Consider the following 15,385-nt stretch of genomic DNA (forward strand, 5'->3'; position numbering starts at 1 on the left):
AAGAACATGGGGAAAAGAAGACCTTTTTGGAATGGTTAAAAAGAGGCAAATTGCAAACCAGTCGCATTTCTGATCAAAACAATCAGACCTTTTAAAGGAACCAAGTATAATGTCACAATTATGGCCCTCAGAGTTAATCGCATTACTCATGATTAGTTAATGTACAGGTTAGGTTTTTTTTTTTTTTTTTTTTTTTTTTTTTTTTTCTCCAATTTGAAAACTGTTTGACGTTGACATTATTTTAGGTTGGTCTACATTCCCAATTAAGGCACTCCGATAAATGTTTCATATAGGCTTAAAACTGCCTTGAAATGTAAAGCAACAGAATTTTAACTATGTCTTTAGCTGCGATTGTCTATGGAAATGATGTGATTAATCCCAATTAGGAAAATTAATCTCTGGTCCGCTCCAGTCACAATCAGTAGAATAGCTAGTTTTCACTGAAGGTGCCTAGGATTTAAGCTGCCTCATGTATTTCCCTCTGGTTTGGGACGTCTGTGGCTCCGTTGAGGGAGAGCGGTTTGGTTTTGATCCCCCAACGTCTTCTGTCCGTATGTTGAGCTGTGCCTCAGCAAGACACTGAACTTTGAATAAACGTCAAGCCACAAATAACAGAAAAGGAAACACATGGTGTCCAAACAATGAGATTATTGAAATACTGGGAAAAATGTGACTAGATCATTTTTTTATCCTCAGATGAAGTGTCATTTTATTGTTTATTATCAGATCAGCCTCAATGGGCACAATAAATGAACAAGAAAACATTAAATAACCAAAACAGAACCAAAAAAATCCCACACCCGACCGCTGCCCAGCACACAACACCCAGAAAGAACCTCAACCATAAATCAAATTGGATGGTAGATTTTCTTGGGTCTGTGCTCGAATAAGTCCTTAATTCAGTTTTTAATCCAGCGCTGAAAATAATATTGGCTGTAATTTCAGAAAGTCCAATTCTGTTCATGCGATCGCTCTGTCAGCCTCGCCGGGTTGGGGTGAGATTAAACAGCTCGGCCCCCGGTAGATCTCCCTGCTCTCCTTCCCGCTCCAGCATTAACATTCAGTGCAGCACAAACTCCATGTTCCACTGAACCAGGATTTAGCTCAAAAAGTGCACTTGTTGTAAAGAAAAGTACACCACTGCTGTCTTCTTGTCAACCCAGTCTGCCTTTTTTTTTTTTTGTGAGAACGTTTTTTTTTTTTTTTTTTTCAAGCAAATAAAGGTGGAAATGAATCTAGTGTTTTTGTCTGACGATGCTGAATCTAGAATAGAATACAAAGTAAACGCATTCACATCAGCAAATTTAACTGATAATTTCTTTTTTTTTCTTTTTTTCTTTTTTTTTTACACGTGAAATCAACTGAGCTTTGACCTGGAGGCTTCTTCACAGATTCGAAGGAGGAAATGTCAAGGCGCGCTAATGAGTGATCCTGGCTTTGTGTGCCACAGTAATTAGCCCGTCAGCTCAAGCTTGAAAACAAGCAGTCCAAACTGGCAGGAGTTTGGGACACTGGCCATTCTTTTTTTTTCCGAAGTCCAGCTCACTCACAAACAAAGAAATCCTTTTTTAGAGCTTCTGACGTTTTTTTAAATACATTAACTTGCTTCTTCCATGAAATTATTTTTGGTCAGCAACACAACCCTCTTGAGCTGCAGATAAGCAAGACATTTTTCTTTCTTTCTTTCTTTTTTTAAAGAAGCCTCTTTCACTTTATGGCATAATTTGAAGTATACGCTTTGAGCTTACCAGGGAAGCCTACATTAGTGTTCTGCATAAACGCATTAGCAGGTATGTTAATGCATTTGAATTAAGGCTCCCCTTACTTAATGCATTCTTCGGTGAGGTTTTATTTCACTGGAGAGACGCGGCCTCATCTCACAGATAGCTCACTGCCGCCGTCAAATTGTGCTGGAAAAAAAAAAAAAATCACTTGGTTGGGTTAACCCTCAGCTTAAGGATATGCTGCCTCTCATTTTTACCTTCATAGCAGTAGCTGTGATTGTTTAATTTCAAAGTCTTAAGGGTGTGTAGTGGTTTGGACAGCGTCTGTAGGATGGGAAGCTGTTGTTGTCTCGAGAGGAACAGCTCAGATCATCTCTATGACACCGATGACAGCTGAGGCGTTTGTTCAGTTCAGAATCAACAAACATAACGTCTCTTTTTCACATCTTCCTGCTGCATTCTGTATGGAAATTGTTGTTTATATTCCTTCTTTAAGATACTTTTATCATCCCGGCCATCAACTATACAGGTGAAGTTATACAGAAAATAAAGTAAATACACATTCATTGAGAGGCTTCAGAGAGCGAGAGAGGTATTGCATGGAAGGATAGAGCAAAGCACTACGATATATTTTGCCCCAAATTTCAAATTGAATTGTAAATCCCAGGATTCACATTTCGTTCCGTCCATTAATTTGTATTCACTAAGTAACCAACCCGCAAAAGCTGTTGGAAATGAGCCATGTGTTGTACCCCCCCGTCATCCCGTCTGTAATGAATGCATCTGTCAGCTCATCTCTCTGGGCCCTTTTTTGACTGATGGCTGATTCCAGGATTCCCTATAGCACAACCACCGCACATATCCTGGCACATACATTTAATCTTCCCCTCTCTCTCACTCTCTCTCTCTCTCTCTCTCTCTCTCACTTCCTGCTTTGGGATGTTGAAATCATTTCCATGGCTGCCATTAGTTGGTTGATTAGTACAGCTGTTTTTAATTGTTGAGGGTTATCATGTTAAGGAGAAACAGCTGCCGCGGATCTCGTCGGCTCTAACTCTTTGTTTAGACAAACACTTCCCAATTCTTTTTTAATCCTTTTGATCTTTTGTTTTTTTTGTTTTTTTTGCAAAATGTTTGGAGGCATTTATGCATTTGCAATCCATTAGCTGTGTTTTTGAACATTTCCTGTTATCTCAGCCACTGGAAAGTACACAGCAGTTTGGAAGCGCTGATCGCAGCTCTAATCAACATGGACATATGGATGCATTTCACAAGTTGCCAATACTTTGAGTGGAAGTCGTATTGATCTCAAGTACATTTTGAGCTCATGGAATGTTTTTGCCAACGCATTAATTGAAAATTAAATTATTTGTACTAAGTAAACAGATTTTTTTCCCCCCCTTGTTTTTCCTCTTTCCGCATCTAAGTGTCTGTTCAATGTGCTCGACTGAGTTGTTTCCTCTCTACAGTTGGCCGCCACCACATAACAAGATTCCACATCCATCCAATCAAAAATCCAAGCAGGTGCTTTCTAAATGAATGTTGTTTGCCTCTGATCTGCTTTCTGGTACTATTGCGTTTACTGGGGAGTCAGGGAAGCACTGGTCGAGGTGTAGCAGGGTTAGTGTTTAGCTGGTTTAGCTTTCAGCTTTCCCTTCTTGTTGATTTGAAATGATTTTGGTTTTCAAAGACACAATATATTTACTACTACTGAAGGTAAGATACTTGAGAGCTGCATTTACTTTGTTTGCTGTCCTGATACAGTTTCTGCAGTGCTGCCCTGCTTTCTCCTTTCTTAATCATACTTCTGATGTGTCTTCAGTATTTATCCATTTTAATGTATTTCCAAGTTCTTGTAAAGCACTTTGAACTGCTTTGTGTCTAAATGGTTCCAAATAAGCAAACCTGCCCAGCTGGCACACTTCATAAACAATGCCTGTACAGGCACAATTCAGCAATGTAGATGGATTTACAAAGTTAAGTCATCAGTGCTTTTTACCATGAAGAAATACCCTTTCTGTGTTAGTTACTACAATGCATACTAGCTTTAGATATAACTGCTTAAGAAGAGACGTACAGGTAATGCAGCCGTGTCACAAAGCTGGACACACTCTCTCTCTCTCTCTCTCTCACACACACACACACACACACGCTCAGTCTTGTATTTCTATCCTTGTGGGGACCGTCCATTGACTCCCATTCATGTCTAGCCCCTAACCCTTATCCTAACCCTAACCCAAACCACAACAATGCCTAACCCTAAAGAACTGTTTTTGCACTTTTACTTTTTTCAGTAACAACAACATGGTGGAGAAAACACTGTTTCCCCTCATTAGGAACCGAAAAAGGTCCCCACAAGGCACATCGTGCCAGGTTTTCCTATCCTTGTGGGGACATTTGGTCCCCACAAGTATCGAAAAATGCGCGCGCGCGCACACACACACACACACACACACACACACACACACACAGAAAGACAGAGTTAATGTCATACTGAAACACAATCGACATATTTTACCAAATGCATTGCTTGAACACCCCCCACCCCCTCATATACTTGAAGAAGTACATTGTAAGCACCCCCCCCCACACACACACACACGCACAAATAAAGAAGTTATATGTATTGATGCATATTAAAATGTGATTGGAATGCATTATTGGCAGATTGGCTGAATATCCACTGCCTCACATTCACAATAGACATCAAATAAGTCAAACTGATCAAATTATTATGAATTAATCCCTTATTTTGTTTGATGAGTTCATGATGTGAAGCATGCTTTCTCCACTCAGCATTGTTTATTGTGAAAATCAGGCCCTGTTTACATAACAGCATCTCAGACATATATAATAACTAGATATAATCAATATGTCTCGGTACTTGTAACTTGTGTGCATGCTTCTTTCCCATTTTCATCTTGTTTTGAAGCATGGCTCTTAAAATAAACAGTGTAGATGGAACTGATAAGCAGTCAGTTTGTCATCTGGAAGAGCTGCCGGTCCCAACTCCATTCTCGAAAATTCAGAGTAAAAGCACACCCGCTACAGGGTAGCCCCATTGTATGTCTTTTATTTTGAAGGCAACTTTAAATGAAGGCTCTAGGACAAGATATCTAATATGTTTGTCCTCAGACTGTTGACAATCAGTCAACCCCACTTCCCCCTTTTCATTCCTGCACTCTCCCCTCACTCATCATCCTCCCGTGTTCCCTGATAGATATCATATATGAGAGCTATTACTTAATTTTTGATTTGCTCAGGCTGTTTCCCCTCAGCCATGACTCCAGCAGTTTATGCTGTGATTGCTCTTGACATTTTAATAAGAAACTTTCCTGTGCTGACCCCAAGGTACCCACAGCTATGTGTTCTGAATCACAAGCGAAACATAACTAAAGCTGAAGTGCAGCTGTAAACATTCAGAAATCCACGGCAGCGCTTCCTTTTAGATTTCCTTCATGTTTTTTTTTTTTTGTTTTTTTCCCCCATATTTTTTGCATTTGTTAAGACTGCTGGATTATAAACAAGTCAATTTCTCCAGTGTTGCTGAATGTTGTGTGGTAATTCAGAGTAGTTTTTGAACGTGGATTTATCTATTTTTGAGTGATGCGCTCATCATCGTGCGTGTTTCCTGCCTTTCCGCAGGCGTCTATGGGACCAAGAAGGTGTCCAATGACACAAACCGGGTCAAAGATGAAGCTAATTTTACTTTGGAAGATTGAGCAGACCACCCACCTATTGATGAGCAGTACAGATACTGAAGCATGATGTTTGGGCCGACTTGGTGAGGGGGTTGTTTTGAATAAATTCACTAATTAGCAGAAGAATGTGGAACAGAAAAGCAGTTTAAATTACCACATTGGCACGATTTCTTCCAAAATACAAGAGTAAAAATATTTTCCATCAGTCTTCACTTTAAACTACATTAGACTGAAGTGTGTAATTTTTTTGTGTCATTCTTCAGGATGTTATAGCCAGATGCACCATGGTCAAGTCAGATACACTTTTATATAAAGAGTACTAATGTTAACGATTCAAGCAATACAATATATTACCTAGTGGTATAAAGCTGATCAAAATCAAAGTGTTTATATTTTGTACTTAGAAAACTCTATAAATGGGCTTGAATGTCCTCCAAAGATTCAAGCACTAAAAATGGGAAGGATTTTTTAAGCAAAGGGCCAAAATATTATGGTGTTTATGCTCTGATTGGACCGCCTGTCGTCTATCTCAATAATCAACACAAATACTGTGATCTGTTTCCTGAGATTTCTTTCAATTAACAATTGGTAGTTAAAAAAAAAGGACATTTTCGGTTATCAGGAATATAAAACCGTTATCTATGCTCAGTACATCCTTACGTTGAGCTGTACATCATCGTTATTATAAGTACACAGTTCCAGTGCACAAATGTCGGAGATACACACAGAAAATTCAGGAAGAAGCAGACTTAAACATGCTTTTGGACCCTCTTTCCAGCTGCTAATGGAAGTGTATCTGATCCACCGGACCTGCATGAAACAGACGACTGCACAAACCATTTCTGCACAGCGACCGGGGCGTGTGTCACATAACTAGAACGTCCACAGTTGGATTGCTTGCCAGGAGACCTTTGTTGCATGTCATACTCTTGGCTCTGTGCCTTTTTTTCCCCCCCAATTCTGGAAACTGTCAAACGAAAGCAAAATGCTCCCCAAAATACTAAATAGAGCAATGTTCACAGAAGACAGTAAAATATTATGAAATGCTTTTACTATATTGCTAAATATTTAAAATTAAATGTAACACTGACAATAGCAAAGTTAGAATAAAATTAAAGTTTTTTTCTTGATGTAAGACATCATTTCAAAATTCAGTGTTTTGTTCCAGCCTGCATTTGTTTGGAAGCTGACTGCAGGATTTTTTTTTTTTCTCCTTTTAGCTGCATATGTTGTAGTAAGGTCAGACAGTGTGTTGTGCCAACAAGGCTTAACTCACAATTGATTTTCTAATGCACCCTGAGGTGTCCAGTAAGGCTGAACCTCTGGCTGTGCATGCTGAAGCCTCAAGGCCCCCCTGGCTTCATTGTTGACAAAAAGTTGGAAGCACACTGTCATTTTTAATATCAGCGTATTTTGAAATTTTGCCAAAAATTCACAAGGCAACGTTTTATTCCGCTCCATCAGTGGCTGTGAACGGCTCGTGAGGGGCAAAACGCAAATTGTAAAATGTTGTCTTTTAAAGTAGAGGAGCTCTATAACTGCAGTCCATTTACCATTAACATTTAGTGGCTTGGCTCAAATCATAAAAACAGCCCCAACTTACCCACAATCTTTTGGCCTTATAGCATTTTTTTTTTCCTATCTGTCTCTGTATCTGTTATGACAGCACTTTTTGGCTCACTGCTGGGTTTCATTTGTAACATTTCTCCCCGGCCTACGTGCTTCCAGCCTGCACACCAGCAGCATTTTCCTGGAGAAAAAAAAAAAAACAAAGTAAAATAAAATGTATGGCCATGAATGAAAGTCAGAATATAATGTCGGCATCGCTAACACTTCTCAGAAATTCAGGGATATTAATATGTAAAACTAAAAAAACTATTGCTTTCAGAGCCCTGAACCATTGTGAGGCCGTTCGGCCGAGGAGACAAATAGCTTCCCCACTAACTTGTAATGAGCAGAGGCTCTGCTACCTATTGGAATTCTAGTTCTATTTCCTTTAAGTGTAAGCGGAATACAGAGGGAGTGTGTGAGAGGAGAGACAGCGGGGGTGGAGCACGGAGGGAGGCGAGATCTGAAAAATTGAAGATGGATTTCTGTGGGAGTGGTGTGTGGGCATTAGAATGCTGATGGTGCAGGAGAGGTTGCAACTTGGGAAATCTCTCATCTGGATCACTTCTCCACTCAAACCCACCATCACAGTCCCTTTCAGCCATTACGTATTCATGAGCATCCCCGGGCCCACTTACCTCATTCCATGCATCTGCCCACCTATCGGCGCCAAAGAGTAAATATTAGTAGAAAAGTTGCAACATGTTACTCACAGATGATCTATCAAAACTCAGGCTGATGGTTTTATCGCCCAAACCATGTTAAAGTGTCCTTGAAGAAGACACTGAACCCCAGGTTGCCCCCCATTTTGTGTATGCCTCCTGCAAAGCAGCCGTCACCATCGCTGTGTGATTTATTAAACGTTGAGACTCAAGCGCTTAAAAAAAAAATCTGATTGTCAATAAATTCACTTCATTTTTTTTCTTATTTTACTATTCTGAACTTCACAATTGAACAAAAAAACAACCTTAAATCACAATATGAAGCCATACCCCATGTCAAAGTGATCTACAAGGTCAGAATGAAGTTTCTGTAAGAATTTATTTATTTATTTTACAAACTGCGGTGTTCAGGGAAAACATTGTCCTATTGTGTGGGCTTTAATGCACAAGTGGTGTACATCAGAAAAGAACAGATAGATATGAAAAACAGAGAAACGCATTTCTTGTTTTTTTTTTTTTTTCTTTTCATCCTTTTGCTTAAGTGTGTCACTCCTGGATTCTTAATGTTCATCATTTCTGATGTAGTGTAGGGTTGACATTGTGCTTCAGTAAAAGACTCCGAGCTTAATGGAATATGCTTCCCACCGACGTGCCTGCTGCTTTGTGCTCGTCTCTGCTCTACTTCTCTTTTCTCTTCAGCTTTTTGTTTAACAGGTAAAGCCTCTATCATCACCAATAAACATGGTGAAAATGCTGTGACTGAAAAACCTCCCATTATTACCCCATTTGCTATTTCGGATCACCGGTTAATGGCTTTTTGGACTGTGACAGGAAGCCCATCCACAGGGAGAACATGCAGACTCCACAGATAGTTTTGAACCTATGACCTTCTTGCTCTACCCACTACCAGAATGGGCCATTTTCACAGCTCCACTACTTCCTGAAATTAACTGTGCACATTCATTTCCTGTCTTGCATTATTGGCCAAAATGATTAATCCAGGTGTGTCTTGTTGCAGCAGTCTAAACCAGACACACCTGGATTAATCAGTTTGGCCAATAATGCAAGACAGGAAATGAATGTGCACAGCTATTTTCAGGAAGTAGTGAAGCTGTGAAAATACCCCATAGTGTAGCAGTTTGAAGCAGCTTGTTGTTTAGATTATCCTTCAATCTACCTTTTATTGCATCTCTGCGCCGTCATGCTGTGTTCTTTTTTTTTTCCTTCTCTTTTTACAGTTTCTACATCCACCGATGTTTTATATATATTTGCTCAAGTTGGTTTTGCAGCTTTTACAATCTCCCTTCTCTGGTTTACTCATTTGCTTGCTGCAGGCGACTATTGGTAAAGCAATGCTAAGCTAATCACAGATAAAGGCCACAAACAGCCCAGATCGACTCATCTGTTCCTAAATTATAGCATGTTCCTCCTCAACTTCCACCGGTGCCGCAGCAGCTCTCACACAGTGCGAGGACAGCTCTGGCAGTGCGAGATTTTTATCTGCTCCGTTTCCTCACCCTTCTCACCAGGTGACAGAATGGCAAGGTTACACAATTGCACTGATGCAGGTCTGTTCTCGGCTCAGTGGAAAAGATGCTGTATTCACAGCTCAGAAATGCCAGAGTTTATCAGGCTTTGAGAGAAGCATTATGTTTTGGTCGTGCATTGCATCTCACAAACATCTTCTCGAATCAGCGGTCCACACACACACACACACACACACTGGGTTCTGGATAAAGGACCGCTTACAAAGAGTCTGGGCCTCAGGAGGTGTACGTGCTTCTGCAGACACGTCGTGTCCACTAAACTGGCCAAATCTAGTCTCTTTCCAGAGGCAGTATTGATGGATTATCTGCCCCAAGGAAGTCATAATTCACCATTGTTCTCGTCTTTTCTGCAGACTGGCAATTAAGCTTGTAATTGCTGCAGGTGATTTAAGTGCGACTGACAGACTTGCGTATGATTTTTTTGTTGCTTAAATTAATTTTCTCTTGTCAGTCACCGCTATTAGTCTCCACTACATTTTTCGCTGCAAGACTTCAACATTTTCTTTTTTCACATCTATGTATTGTGAGATCAGGGTCACAGTGTTTGCTTTATATCTAATGAAAAAAGATTGCCTGGTAAGTCAACAAATCTTCGTCATCAGTTTTGTTAATTAAACACATTCACTCTGATGACTTTGTGCGTGTATAGACACAGATATAAGGAACAACATCTGTTGGCACATTCACACTTTCAGGACAAAGAATCAAGGTCTCTTCTGAGGAATATCAACCTTGATCAGTGAAGGCATGTTTAAAGCCCAGAGCTAAGTTTGAATGAGGGTGATGAGCGAACCGGGCAATGATTTTGCTAATAATGTTGATGTGGTGAAGAAAATAATGAGCTCCCTTTTCTAAATTTACCAGCTCTGCACTTAATATTAGCTTTTCCACTCTGTTACCATGACAATCACACAATGCAGAAGGAGACACATTGTGGAAAGGTGACTTTTTCACTGGCCGTACATGCATGACGTGGCACATGTGGCTGCGGCAGTCCTGAAGGAGACTTACTTTACCATTGATGCGAGAACAGCATGTCCATAGAAATTCAAGAAGGCGAGGAGGCTTTATGTCTGGATCAATTTAACTTTTGATGAGAATGTACTGGCATCTGGCGTCCTCTTGCATTGTGCTGCATCTTTAACTGAGGTCAGTACAGTTCAGGACATGTATCAACCCTTCACCTGAGGCCGGGTGCGCTGCCAGCTGATTGCCGCTGATCAGAGGATGCCGCTGTGGCCATTTGGATGTGTGTTCATGACTTTGAAAACCTGTGCTGCCCGACGCAGTCTTCAAGTATATTTCTTCAGTTTCACTTATGAGAATTGTTTTGATCATTAGCGAATCAGTAAGTTAACAACAAGCTTTTGAGGAGTCTGAAAACAAAAACTGTGCTTCATGTGTGGGAATGCATCCCCGCCTCCCCCCGTCCAGTCTACTCCAGTCTGGTCTCATGTGAATAACTCCCTCTTTGTGTGAGATAAAGCACTGTGTGTCTGTGGTGGTTTGTCTACTGTTACCTCCAGCATCTCATCTGATATCCCACAGAATGGGTTCAGGGTCCAATAATGTCTTGTAAAACAACCAGTCTCTTGCCAGTTTTGTGCGAAATCATTCCAAAAACAACGATGTAAATCTCAAAGTCTGACTAAGTGAGAATGCCTTATGGGAAAAATGAACCCTTCGAGGCAATTTCCAGTGCAGCCTGCTGAGGATTCAGATTTTCTTGCTCCTCTCTTTCTCTGGTGTCACCCCTCTTCTTCTCTGTCCTTTCACCTCATGATGTTCCTCCATCAGATTCATTACAATGCTAAGTGCTATGCGGTCATTGCCAAATGTAATCCAGTGAAATCATCCGGGAAGTTATTAATATTTTGATCTTTTCTCTGCCCATCTCCCTCTTTCTGCATTCCAGTTGAGGAAGGCGGTTATGGACCACATCTCGGACTCTTTCCTGGAGACCAACGTCCCTCTGCTGGTGCTCATTGAAGCAGCTAAGAGTGGAAATGAGAAGGAGGTCAAGGAGTACGCCCAGGTGTTCCGCGAACACGCCAACAAGCTGGTGGAGGTCAGTCATGAATTATCCATGAGGGCACACAACCAGTCCTACTCACCAGATAAGGAATTTAAAGCACATATATTCTTTGCACATGCAAATATGCTCATCATAATGTTTTCCTCTCACTTTGACTACAATTATATTTTGTTTTTAGAAACAGAACAAATGTCTACTTGAATCTGTTTGTACTGCAGTGCATACTAAATATTCCGAATCAACATACATCAACTTTGATTGTAATGATGGAAACTCAAAATTGAACGCACCTTATTGCATTATTATTGAATTTCATTACAGTGCAGTGAACTTTTAGTGCACTCAAACAGTCCAAACTACTTCTTTTCTTGCCAATAAATATTTTCTTCTCCTTGGCTGTTGGTGCAGACACTCACTATCAACCACAACTTTAATCTTTATGCAGCGTTCCATTCAGTTTGCTTTTTTAAAAGAGCAAACTTGCTCTGCGGCTTGATTCAGTCTTTAAATACATGAATGTTTCATTGTCTTGCAGCAGAGTAGAAAAAGCTGTCTTTTACAGTCATTGTGCTTTAGTGATATTCAGAGTATGAGTTTAATCTGCGAGTTGCTGATTCAATTAAATTTGTTCCTGACATAGATAGATACCTGTACATTTTTTAAACTGTTAATTTGAGTTGACAATAACATTTCTGTGCATTAAATACATTAATAAAAGTACTCAGGCATCACCACCCACTGTACAAGGTTGCTAGAAGAATCGGGTAAGAACATTTTATATACCTGGATGTACATGTGCTGAAGCTCTCTTGGCTTCTTTTGTTGCTTTGTTGCAGTAAGCCTCACTTGTTACAGGGAAGTTTGACTTTATATAACTTCAGATCCAGAACTTTTTGGAAACAAAAACTGGTACTCAGTCAAAACCCATAAATTCCTTCAGCCAAAGCATAATCCTTCCACATGCTTTGTGGACATTTGTCTCATTCACATTGGACAGAAGCAGTGATATCTACATTCATCATTTTGACTTCTTTTTCCTTTCTGACTTTTTAGCTTTTTGTTATTGTGTTCTGTCGGTGCTCAATCAGTCAATCAATCAAGCTCTATTTATAGCACACTTTTCATATTAAAAAACAAAACAAAGTGTTTCACAGTATTAAAAACAAAAATCAGTATATATAAAAATAGAAACAGAGCCACACAACACACAGATGTACACACACAACCTTACAAACACACACACACCCTTGCTTTTAGTTTCACAATTTCCCTGAGGTATCCTACAAAGGGATCAATAAAGTACTATCTATCTCCCATCAGTGAAACAAGCCACATTGCCTGCACATAAACTTGTGTTCAGCGAGTCACCATAACCAAGACTATTCATGTGTCGTATCAAAATATTCAACAGAAGATAGGAATCCACTTGCGTGTTCTTGAGGGTGTGTGTCTATTTTGAGAAATCCTTAGGTACACTCACACCTTGTTAGATTGCAGCATGAATTTTCTCTGTATTCCATCGTAAAGTCTCTTGACTTTAATATGTTAAGCGCTGCGAGACGACGATGTGGTAATTGGTACTGTATCAGTAAATCTGACAATTGCTATCATTAAAGCCACTCCACCAAGCTGTAGTAGAAAAGGCCAGAGTTCAGAGCGGAGAAGAGTCTCTATGCAACAGCTTTTTTTCTGCGCGACCCGTCACCTGTCTGTAATTAACACAACTGCACAATATTATCTGCTGTCAGATCCTGACTCATCCCATCTTGGAGTGAATAATGGCATTATTGCTGTCTCATTGAGAAACGCTCACTTTGTCACTTTCCAGATCGATATGTAGGGAAGCTGATGCAGGTATCCAATGATGTTAGATTACGGAGCGATAAACACCAGTTCATCTCCTGGTAATGTTTTGACTCAACCTTTACATGTAAACAAGTTAAAAGCCACAGATCTACATTTATGATTAATATGATGTTTCCCCAAATCTTCCATTTCAAGATCCAACAGGGTCTTGAGGGCAGAGATGTAGGACATTATATATACACTAAAAATCATCAGAAACCAGGAAAGAGACGTACATAGTGATTGACTTTATACAAGAAGAGAAATGGGACACTCTAAGTGTTTGATTGTTCCAGTCAGTAGGATTGTGATGATTGGGCCATTTTGGGATTATCAGCATCGCAAATATATCAGGTGACATAATCCTTCTCGCTCAGAGGAAAACTTAAATTTGGCAACTTAAAGGTCAGTTTGCTGTTTTACAGTGTTGTGAACAATACTCATCATGCAGAGCGCCAAAGTCTAAGGATGAAAATAGAAAAAGACGTTTTGTTGATTTGACCAGATTCGCTTTCGTTTCTCACATGGAAAAAGTAGTGACACGTCGAGCATTTGTTTTCATGAGGTTTTGTTTATTGCCCACCCCTTTGCGGTGTGTTAAGAAGAAAAGTCTTAAAGCAATAAATCTGCCTGCCCTTTGATGGGAGTTACCTTTTGTTCTGATGGTCCACTGAAAGCAGCCTGAGAGCCCTTTATGTAGGCAGCTCCTTATACGCTGTCACTTAAAACAGCTCCGCCACCTCTCCTGACATAAGCTGAAGGAGTGAGTGATTTGTGTGCCCTTTTGGTTTCCCCCAGCTGTTTGCTGATGAGAGCGGATCTGACTGATGCCACATTCAAAAATCTGTTCTCTGCATTCCACGATGTTAAAGCTTTGTTTTGCCGAGGGTCATTGAAAGCAGAGGAAATCTGCTCTTCTCATGCAGGAAAAGAGGTAGATGTTTCTGTGTTTCCTTTTTTCTTTTTTGCCCAGCGGTTGTTTGCATGCGAAGGAGAAGGAATGTAAACCCCAGTCCAGGCAAACTCTTGCTCATCAGCTGTGCGGTAGCAGAGCACAAGCTTCTGTATTGACATAAACCTCTGTGTGGATATTTGTGCACAACAATGAACTGAATTTCCCTCACAAACCGACCGTTGTAAGAAAGACAAAGACGAGGTATGATCGTCAATCAGCTCATTTGCTCCTGAACGTATTGTTCTTCGTATCTTTACTGGCTCCATGTCAGCAGTGTTCATTACAAGGGCCTCATTTATCGTTTTTAAATCTGAGTATGGAAACATTCCTGGTCAATAAATCATACTTGCAAAAAAATGAAAAAAATAGAAAAAAAAAAAACCATAAAATACTATTCTGCACATCATTATTTTAGAGTATTTAATCAATGTTTTGTCATTTATATAATTCCTGCTTCTTAAACACCCAAGTCATTATTGTGAATCCTGCATTTTCAAAAGCTGAAAAGGTACGGAAGAGAGTTTAGAATGAGTTAAACATTTGTAAAACATCTGGTTCATCAGTCGGCATTTCATGAAATGAAAGCTTTTCTTTCATATGAAGTTAATATATTATTGAGAAAGTGGAAAGGTGTTGTAGTCTGCCTGAAAGGTTTGCAGAGTCGTGCAGATGACTGATGAAGGTCCTTGAAGATGTGCCAGTATCCAGCATTACCGACAGCCTGTCTTTACCCTTCTCAAAGAAATGTCTTATGTAATGATCTCACACTGTTATTATTGTCTCTTGATGCCATGCTAGGAGATTTGCATTGATCTCCCAGACTGAGGTTGCATTGCCTCCTTCCTTCTCTGCTTTCACTTACATAAAATGATCGTAAATATTTTTTTGGTCCGAAATACTTATTTTTCATGCCACATTTAATAATGTGCTCAGCTTAGTCATTTTCTCTTGAGCACCTGAGCAAAACATCTGGCTCTTCAGGTCTTTAGGTGTTGAATCCTCCACAGTCTTCACCAGTTACTCGGTTAATTTGTCTGTCTGACACACTTGGTGCTGAGGACATTGTGTCCACTGGGTTTTTTTGTAGCACTTTTGTTCAATGGCAGCTGCAACTGAAAATGGCACTCTGAAAATAGTGTGAGTGCACCAAAGCAGCAATGTTTTGGGCCAGAAAAACAATGAGCTGAGACCTGCTGTAAAAGAAATGGTGGGTGAAAACAGTAAAATATATTAGCTGATGGTGGTAATGAGTGCATGAAAGTGACTAACAAAGTTCAAATCATTTCATTCAATGGACACGTTTCATTT

At 40.0% G+C, this 15,385-nt stretch overlaps 1 protein-coding gene across 1 annotated transcript in view; it reads left to right on the forward strand.

Moving 5' to 3' along the window:
* ctnna2 (catenin (cadherin-associated protein), alpha 2) overlaps positions 1-15,385 on the forward strand; it is a 343,169-nt gene that overhangs the window by 244,379 nt on the left and 83,405 nt on the right. The window contains exon 9 of the mRNA XM_030094501.1: positions 11,158-11,310. Within this exon, the coding sequence (XP_029950361.1) occupies positions 11,158-11,310 (153 nt within the window). The remainder of the gene's footprint in view (positions 1-11,157; positions 11,311-15,385) is intronic.

The sequence above is a fragment of the Salarias fasciatus genome, chromosome 6 (genome assembly GCF_902148845.1).
Source record: "Salarias fasciatus chromosome 6, fSalaFa1.1, whole genome shotgun sequence".
Classification (NCBI taxonomy): Eukaryota; Metazoa; Chordata; class Actinopteri; order Blenniiformes; family Blenniidae; genus Salarias; species Salarias fasciatus.